General features: G+C 17.4%; 1 protein-coding gene across 1 annotated transcript; it reads right to left on the bottom strand.

Annotated features, from left to right (window-relative positions):
* Window positions 1–7,425: 7,425 nt before the first annotated feature.
* SRAE_X000136800 (Hypothetical protein) lies at window positions 7,426–8,955 on the bottom strand (the record flags this gene model as incomplete). The annotated part of the gene is made up of 1 exon (XM_024648163.1): window positions 7,426–8,955. One exon carries the CDS (start codon window positions 8,953–8,955, stop codon window positions 7,426–7,428), a length of 1,530 nt encoding a protein of 509 aa, XP_024498833.1.
* Between the last annotated feature and the right edge of the window lie 2,135 nt (window positions 8,956–11,090).

Below are 11,090 nucleotides of genomic sequence, written 5' to 3'. Positions count from 1 at the left end.
ATAGAGTAAAAAAAAAGAAATCATTTTAAATGAAAAGAAATATATATGGTGAAGCTTTTAAGAAGGAATAAAGAAGACTAATTGTTCACATTGAGAAAATAATAAATGAACAAATATTTATTTTTAAAAGACAAAAAAGCGTCTAATTTAAAGAAATGAAATGACTTTGTATACATATAGGAAAAGAAATGTAATTATGAGAAAATTCTTTTTTTTTTATGACCCAAAAGCTGTTATTTAAATATATAATTTATCTATTCTTTGATAATAAAATTAAGTTTCAAGTTAAAAAAAAATTATGTAGGAGTAAAACATGTATATTTAACTTACTTCATCTCTGTTTAATGAATCATTATAAATTATATTAAAGTATAAATTATAAATTAATTTTATTTTTTTTTTTTTTGAAAAATTAAGTAGAACATTTATTTTTAATAATATATAAATTTGTATATAAAATAAAAAAATAAACTTTTTAAAAATAGAAAAAACAACAACAAAGTTCTTTTCTTATACTTTTTTTGTAAAACAAATGTTGTTATTAAAAATTTATTAACATTACTTTGCGATGTTAAGTTAATACTTTATAAAATAAAAGTGTACTAGTTTTGGGTGTGTCTTAATATATATATATATATCATAAATTAAAATATTAAAAAGAAATAAAAAAATTGGTAGTGTATCTAAAAATTACGCTATTGTAATTTTTTATGATTGAAAGTTAATGATAATTTATCTTTCTATATATTACTATGTACTTTTTATCCATATTAAAATGAATCTTTAAAATGATTAATAAAATAAATAGTTAGATTAATAAAATTGTTAAGTTTTATCTAAGATTAAGTTTACTTTAAAAAAAAACTAAGATTATTCTTATTGTTTAAATATTCAAAAATCATCACATTAAAAGATTCTTTAATATGACTTTTATTTTTATAAATTTTTTAAGAATATTTTATGAATGAATTAAATAACACAATACAATAGTACACATTAAAACATTAAAATAAAACAAAAATTATTTTATCATTGTAATAATTATTATTATCAAGGTCAATATTTTTGTTGTATAGTAAAAAAAATATTACATAATAATAAAAAATTTAAATATAATAATTACTTAATAAATTACTTTTAAATAAGAAATTATATTAATAAAAAAATTAAATATGTAATAAATTTGCTTAATTAACATGTAAAAATATATAAATCTGTTCAATTTATAGTTCAATATAGCCTTTATTCTAACCTCATTTTCTGGTTTTTTTAATAAATAAAAAAAGTTTTTTTTACATATTAAATTATTATAAGATAAATTATTAATAAAAAATTTTTTTGAATAAATATTTAAATATTTATAATAAAAAAACAATGAAAAAAAAGGATAATTAATTTTTTTGACAAACTAAGTTAAAATAAAGAAAAAAAGGTAAATGATAATTGAATTTTATTAACATAAATAAAGAAATTTTATTAAATAATTAATATATTTTAAACATTTAGAATTTTTTTACAAAATAATGAATATAAAATAGTTTCTTGAAATTTTTCCTAATAAAAAAAAACTATAGAATTTCTTCAGAATTACTATATATTTACAAAATAAAAGATATGAAAATGTTGCTAAAATTACAAATAAAATAGAAATACAATGTGAAAAATTGTCACAAAAAAATGTAGAAGAAGGGTTAATACGTAATTTGATAAAACCAAAATGCCATTTGAAGTGCAATTTTGTTTATGTATTACTAGGCTCATAAATAAACTTTTATGAAAAATATGAATTATAGGTGGATTTTAATATAAACACAACTTCTGACTAGAACAGTTTCTTAAAAAAAGTTTTTATTTCTTCTTCTGAAAAAGTATAAGAACAGTAAAATAGAGGAAAAGAGACTTGCAGTGGAAATAAAGAAAATCCTCTTTGCGCGGATAAAGAATCATTGCAGAAGAATGTTAACGCATTAATAATATTTTAAAGAAATTTGCAGTAGACAAAAGAATGTTTTGTGGAATCTGTTACAAATAGGAGCTTTGTAATATTAGTAAAGTTTTTAAAGAAGATAGTTGTATCAGAAATCTAAATTATTTCGACAATGTAACAAAGAATCTTTCAAGTAAGCGTTTCTGAATATAAACATTTGAAAGTGAATCACAAATATATTTTGGTCGATTCAATAAAAATGCTTATACTAAGAAGAATGAAAGAGTTTGAAAAACTGTAAAAAAATGTCAAAAAAAACTAAATAAAACTTGACGAACCATATCAGTGATTTATATACACAAGTTTTCATGGAGAAAAGAAAATATATTTGTGTCCATTTTATGGGTAGTTTATTTTTAAAATAATATATTATATGAAAAAAAAACATTAAAAAAAATTTTTTTTAAATTACATTTGAGGATTGGATAGAGGCATCATAAATTAAATAGAATTAAAGCATAACAATTTTAAAAGAATTTATAACGATTTAAAATGGAATGGTGAGATATAATTATCAAAGACACAATTGATTTTAATATATTAATTAAAGAAAAATTTGTCTCAAATATTATTTTGATATATTACTAATATTAATATGTAGCAAGAATATAATATAATATATCTTTCACATGAATGATTAAAATTACAGATTTTTGTTTAAAAAAAAAGAAATAATATGAAGAAAAACCTTGAAGAAAGGGTGATTATAAAAGTTTTGTGACAAATATCAATTGATAAATGGTTTTTTTTAGTGTCATTGTAAATATATTAATAATATAATGTATAAAGAAAGCAATGGTGATTTAAAATCTATAATTTAAAAAAAAGAAGAAGAAATAGTTACAAATTTTTGACATGATTAAGCTAAAAGGATTTATGCTGTGTAGATATAGATAAATACAATTTATCATTTATAAATATTAAACGAAATACCATCTGGACTAGTTAAAAAAAGAATATGAAATTGTTATTAACCATAAAAAAATACTGGAAAATTTGGGTATAATGAAGAGGGATAAGTAAGTTATTAATGAATATTTACTTGTAAGTTTTAATAAAAAAATATGTTATTTTTAAACGATAAATAATTTAAAAACAAATATCCTACTTATAATACTGAGATCATGATTAAATAAAAATAAATAATGAATAGAGATCAAAAAATGTTTAATTGAGCAGTAAATAAATAATTTAAAAAAAAAATAAATATAAATATAAAAATTTATAATTATGATGTATTTAAAAGAAAATGAAAAAGAAAATAAACAACTATTATTAATGTAATAAAAATATCATGAAAAGTATAAAATATTTACTAGTAGTTGTATTAGTAATGGTAGTAGGATGATAAAATATTAATATTAAAAGTTTGTGATTAGTAGTTTAAATATGAATAAACAAAATTTAAATATAACTGACCAACTAAAAATTTTTATATATTCTTATCAATAAAGCAATTCTTGTTATTAAATGTAATAAAATATAGCTAATCATTGTGATCAAATGTATTTATTTTTGTATATATAAAGTATTGTGATAAATTGTAAATATATATATATATATATAGTATTAAAAATTTTAACATGGTTGACAAATATACAAATATAAAAAAGATGATTAACAGAAATCTTATGGGTACTTTTTAAAACTTCCTTTTATAGCTTTTTAAGATTAATATATATTATAAAAGTTTTTATTACTATTATATTTAATATAAAAGTATAAAAAAGGTACACAATTGATAAGAATGATATAAAGATATATATTTACACTAAATTTTTATTAAATATATATATGTATATATCACATAATCAGTGTATGATGTCTACAATTAAATATAACATACTATTGTTATATTATTATTAGTGCAAAAAAATGTAAATTTTAAACTTTTATTTATTGTATAAAACAATATAAAAGAGTATATCTTGTACCTCTTCTTTTTCAACCTCCAAATTTAAAATTATTTAATAAAAAGTTTTATGAAAATACGATTACTTAAAACCTGCTTTTAAATATATATCTTAACTTATTTATTTAAGTTATATTTCTTTAGTATATTGTATATATTAACTTTTTAAAATAATTGTAATACTTACTTAATAATAATAACATTAAATAACTATATACTATAAAAAAAAAGAAGTAAAAGTATTACAAATTAGATTCATATAGTTTCAAATACAGGAAATAATCTTTTCTTAAGACAATTGAAAAACAAAAAGTTTTATATATTATACTTTAAAACCAGTATAAAAGAAGTTTAGATAAGTGTTCAAAAAATTATTATTCTTAATTATATAAGAAGATTAAAAAAATAAAATTAAAAGAGTACTATATAAATAATATTATCCTTTTTGATATTTTAAAGCATGAATTTAAAAATTTAATCTTTTACTAGTTTATTTAATAATATAATAAAAATAAGATTTTTTTTTTGAAAAATAGTTAAGAAATTTTATTATTAATGTAAACAAATAGAAAAAAAAAGTACAAATTTTTTAAAATTTTAAATGTCGTGATTATTACATTTTCTTTATTATAAAACTGTAAATGTAAAAAATTTGTACTCTATTTTATAAAACATTTTTTAAGTAATAAATTGCTTACTTTTAAATATATATATATAGACAATCCTTTTTATAAATATATTAAAATTATGAGAAAATATTTTACAACATTATCTTTTATAATAAAAAAAATTATTTTAAACTATACAAAAAGAATTATGTCAATTAAGATTTGTATTACCACAATTTTTTTTAAGTTAAAAAGAAAAATATTTAGATAAAAAAATCAAGTCAAACAATAAATGAATAAAAAATTACAGTAAAAAATAAATGTAATAATAAAAAAACTTATTTTTTTTACAGTACCATTAATTATCATATTTTAAATTTTGAAAAAAAAAGGTAAAATTAACAGTAAATTGTTGAATCGTTAAATCTTTATAAATATTGAAAAAGTAAAATAAATAATGATTATTATTAAAAAAATTTTTTATAATACAATATCAGTTAAAAATTACATTTATAGGTGAGATATAAACAAACTAAATAATAAAAATAAAATGATACATTTATTTATACAACTAATTTTGTAGTAATATAATATAAAATTTTTTTTTATTTATTTACAAAATCCAAATCTATTTAAAATTTAACAATAGATTACATAATTTAATCAACAAAATAGATATCATATTTTCTACATATGTTAAAATGCATACATTATAAGTTATAAATAAGTATCATTTTTATTAATTAATTTATGTATATATTGATAGCCTACAGGTTTTCTTTAAAAAAATATAAATAAAGATAAAAAAAAAGTGATAGGTAAAAGATATGATTTTGTTTATATATATATATATATATATATATATATAAATAGATAATTCTTAAATAATATATATATAAAATTTTAAAAGATAGTAGGTTATTAACTTTCAAACTATATTAAAATAATTTTAAAACTAGTTTAATATATACTATATAAAGTCAAAGTGAAATAATTAATATGAATTTTATTTCAACATTTTATATATATCACAATAAATCATGTATTATAATGAAAAATTTTAATAATTAGATAATAATAATTTAATAATTAATATTGCTTAATATTAAAAAAAAATATTATTTTTTAACTCATATAAATTACATTTATTTACATTTGAAAAAGTTTGATAAATTTAATAAAAATATAGTTAAATGTTATTATTATTTACATTCTATATTTTATATATATATATATATGTATGAATTAATAAATCTTTATAATAATGATTTGCCAAAACAAGATAAAATCAATTTATATTAATATACAATAAATATATATATATAACATTATTGTACTTCCTATTGAGATTATACTTGTGTTAATAATTAATAGTATATATATATATATATAGTAATAAAAAGTTCACATAAAACTATTCATTTGTAATATTCTTTTGTCAAATATATTAAAAATTTAAAAAGAATGAAAGTTGTTAATGGAATTATGACAATCATTTATAGATTAAAAAAAATTTACTAAAAATTGTATTTTTTTTATATTTATACAACAAAAAAAAACATAATTAAAATAAAATTTTATCTATATTAAGTGTATCCTTTTTATTATGATTGTAAAATACAATTAAATATTTACTCTTTTTTTTATTTCTTTTTTATTAACATAATATATATAATTTTTGTAATATCATAATATATAAAAATCACGCAAAATTAATATTTTAAAATTTGATATATAATTAACATGTTAAGAAAAGTTTATTTGTCATTACATAACAAAAAAAGTTGTCATTTAGAAATTATTTAAAATATATAAGGGTTCAATGTCACCTAGTTTACCATTTATTTAATTTCTATTTATCCTTCATTTACAATTACATTCATTTTAAAATAAAATTTTATTCTTTTATTTTTGACTTTCAACTTTTTTTTTTTATACTAAACGAAATCGTTTTAAAACTTTTTATATAAATATACATTAACATTTTTGTAAATAAATACCTATATTTAGGAATAGTAAAATAAAAGTAGTGTTGTTAATTGTTTTCTTTATATGATCGAGTCTTTATAACTAAACAAGTCTAAAATACTTTGTTCCTCAATCACATTTTATCTCTTCTTATACCATTTTCATTTTATTTTATGGTACTTTAGTTGAAATTATTTAATCTTTAACCAAAAATAATAACATATACAAAAAAATTTATAAATGAAAAATAATTTTCTTTTATTTAAATTTTGAAAAAGAAAGCAAAATAAAGATAAAAAAAAATTTTTTTTTATTTTATTTTTTTATTTAAAATAAATGGAATGTATAATTAGACATATATGAATAATAAAAGATCAAAAAAAAAAATTATTTCTTTTATATATACATGTAATTTTAGTTTATAACATACAATTGAATGTTATAAATTAATTTGAAAAGACTTAATATATATAATTGGATAACCTTCAAAAAGACGTTATAACTTTGACGAATTATATTAAAAATAAATTAATTATTGAGTTATCATTTTTTCTTTTTTAAAGTATATATTTGTATATAACTGCTTACTAATAATCTAGTTTTTTCATTTATTAACTTAGAAATTTAAATATATTTTTTTTTATTCTAAACTTGTTATTTTTTGGATGATTAATCCTTTTAATTATGATTATATTCTTTTACTTACTAAGTTTTTTTTTTTATTTTAACTATATTATAATGATAAAATTAATTATATGTATGTTTTTATTTTTAAGTACAAAAATGTAGTATTTATAAGTAATAAAATATTAAAATAAAAAAAAATATTTAGGAAGGTTAATTATATGAATATAACAAACAAAATTGCAACTATCAACTTTATAATAATATTAGCACATTTCAAAATTTCAATTTATTTGAACATTTTTTTTTGATATTGTTTGTTTATCTTAATTTCTATGTCTAAAATAAATTCTACGAATTCTGTATGGCTTAGATGTTTCTTCAATAATTATTGGATTTGATGTAACAATTTTTTTAGTAGTAGTTGTTTCTTCATAAATAGAACCATCAGTATTTTGATTAACATTTGCACTAGATGGTGAATAAATTTCAGAAGCATTTGGTATAATACCTATTGTTGATGTTTCTGTATTTTCTTTTATTTCATTTCTAAAATCACTAATTGTTGTATCGATTATTTTATTAGATTCTACTAATGTTGTTGATTGTTGTTCTTTACCAATTTGTTTTGTTGTTTTTTCACCATATTCTAATTTATTATTTATTTGATTTTTTTCAAAACTTATACTTGTTAGAACATTTGGAGTAACCTCATTATTTTTTTGATTCTCTGAAGTGTAAATAACATTATTATTACTATTAATAGTTGTTTCTCCAATATGAGCATTATTAATTTCTTCATCATTTTTTTCATTATTAGTTCCTGGTTGATTTATATTTTCTTCTTTTTCTTGTGTATAAACTTTATCATTATGTTGAAATTGATAATCTGGTCCTTTTGGTGGTAATTCACTGACATGAATTGTTTCAACTTTTCCATCTAATTGATTTGATCCAACTTCTGGTGGATTTGGTGGCATAACTTCATTAGTATATGGTACAATATTTGTTTTCATTGTAGTTTCTTTTGATGTTACAATTGTTTCATGTTCCTGATCACGATAATCAGAATCTTCAATATGTGTTGTTGATGGTGAAACTTGGACAATTTTTTTTTCTACATTTTCTTTGCTTACTTGTGGAATATTTTCATTAAAACTTTGTGAAATAATATTTTTTTCTTCTGGAATATATGATTCTTCTTTTTGTTGAGTGAATGAATTTACCATACTAGTAGATAATTGAGATGGTATTATATTTTCTTTAGTTGTTTCAATTTTTGAAATAGGTAATGATGGTTGATTATTTATATTAATATTTGATGAAGTATCATATCTATTTAAAGATTTTGTTTGTTCACTAGATACTGTTTGTTGAATAGACTCATAAATAGCTCCTTTAGCATTTTCACCATTTCCAGAGTATACTGGAACATTATTTGTATATGATGGTTGTGAAACAGGTCCACTATTATAATATTGTGATTGTTGTAAATGTTGATTTTGAAGAGGAGAAATATATGAATTTTGTGAAGGAATTTGAGGAATATTAAATGATTGTTGAGGGATACCAGATAAATATTGTTGATTATTTGAAGAATATAATGAATCTGAACTCATATATGATTCTGGAACTTGAGCATATATACGTTGATTATATGTTGGAGCAATATACTGAGATTGCACTTGTGGTTGTTGTTGTGTTTGATAGCCAACAATTGGTCTAGAAGAGGAACATCCACTTACTGGTGTATTTGTACATCCATTTCTACAGCAACTAGCTGGAGATGATCCTCCAATACAGGCATAACATAATTGTTCTGTACATAAAAGTAATATTAAGCCAACAAATATCATCTAAAAATTTAAACAAATATTAAATTATTATTTAATATTAATTTTTTTTCTTTTATTATTATTATTATGTTAAACTCACATTAAGATATAATATTTATTTATGAAGTATAATAATTTAAAATAAGATGGAATGGCAAAATATTTGACAAAATCAAATATTTATATCATTTGAAAATGGTATAGAGGAAAAGGTAAGGATAATGTACTCGTATAAGAGAAACTTATTTTTGGGCGTTACCAAAATTTTTCTATATAATTTTAATATGGATATACCAACACTAAGGATATATAGTTACAAAATGATACTATCTCATCATGTTTTAAATTAGTCGGAGCCTTAGTGTCTATAGTTATATAACTGGATTTTTAAATATAAATTATAGAAAAAGTTTATAGTTTCTGGCATTTTACATTATTAGCAAATCAAATAGATGAATTACTTTAAAGCATTTAAAATAATTACATTATAATAATTTACATTAATAATTTATTTCAAATATAAAAAAAAATTCAATTTTAATTATTAGAAAAAAAAACAATTTAATATTAAATGTTATTTTTAATTTGGAACCATATTATAGATAGATATTTTTTTATTTTAAAACAAATTTATTAAAATATTAATGTTAAACATGTTTCATTTATTTATTTTATGATTTTTATTATTATAAAGATATATTTTTGAGACTTTTAATATTTTTGCAATTATTTTTGATGAAAAGTCCTTTATGTAATTGTATTGTCTTTTTTTATGACACATCCGACAAGAAAAATAGTTCAATTTTTTATTTTATATATATATAATGACATATGTATAATATTAAGAAAAGAAAGGATATAAAGAAAATAGATGTTGATAACAGTAAAATGAAGCTCAATAAATATACAATATCCTTAAAATTTTTGTATAATAAAATTTCTATCCTTAACAAGATAATTAGGTGAAATTACTAGAAGATATAATGAAACAATTTCTATTTAAAATATTTCTTTTTAAAAATCCGTGTATCACCTAATAAAATATATAAATTGTTGTTATTTGACGTCTTATATATTTTTATATAATTTGAACTTTCACTTCATAAAATAATATCGTATCATTATACTTTTATATAATATTTCTTTTAATTATTATAAAAGTAAAATGGGAGAGAGATATTTAACAATAAATTATATTCTTATAAAACAATACTTCAGCTTTAAACGGTACTAAAATAAAATATAAATTTAATTAGGTTATCAAGAAGAAAACAAAACTTTTTTTTTATTATAATATTATACATCTTATAGTTTATCTTTATACTATTCCAAACAGTTTTGAAATTTTTTTAAAAACCTTAAGGCATTACATTTACTTGAGCACAATCATATTACTTCCTAGATAAATTACCAATTATCTAGTTATATTTTGGATTTTTTACAGTAAAAATATTTGACAAAATTAAACATTTTTTTTTCTAAAAATAAATATTAAATGGAATTTGTTCTTATTTTGAAATATGTCGAATTAATATTTTTCTTTTTAACGTATCTTTTTGTCAATAAATAAAATTATTTGCTTTATACTTTTTTATCATAAAAAAAATTTAAAATTAAAAAAAAATCAGTAGTGAAATTAGAATTGTTTAATAAATAACATTTTTCTTAAAAATTAAATAAATTTTTAAACTTAACATTTCAATTTTAAAAAAGTCTTTACTTAATATTTGATTATATATTTATATAATTTTTGACGAATCTTGTCTTTCTTTTCATCAAAGTTTCAGTTGAGCAAATATACAATTTAAAGAGTACTATTTTTTTTTTTTTGTATCAAGATAGTTGAGAAAATTTCTATGCGATTTCAATTATTATATATATATATATATATATATATATATATATATATATATATATATATATATATATATATATATAATATAAATTTTAAGTATTTTTATTATTACTAGCAACTGCCAAAAAGACATTTTCAAAAAATTGAATTTATTTTTTAAAAAAAACATTTAGTTATAAAATTTCTAATTATATTTATTTTAATAAAAGATAATTTATTTAATTTTATATAATTATATTTTTTTTTATTAAAGAAAATAATTTTAATTCTCTAGTTATACTTGAAAAAAAATTTTTCTTTT

Source organism: Strongyloides ratti, scaffold srae_chrx_scaffold0000002 (genome assembly GCF_001040885.1).
Source record: "Strongyloides ratti genome assembly S_ratti_ED321, scaffold srae_chrx_scaffold0000002".
Lineage (NCBI taxonomy): Eukaryota > Metazoa > Nematoda > Chromadorea > Rhabditida > Strongyloididae > Strongyloides > Strongyloides ratti.
Note: the sequence above shows the minus strand (reverse complement) of the source record. Positions and strands in the feature narration are given on the sequence as shown.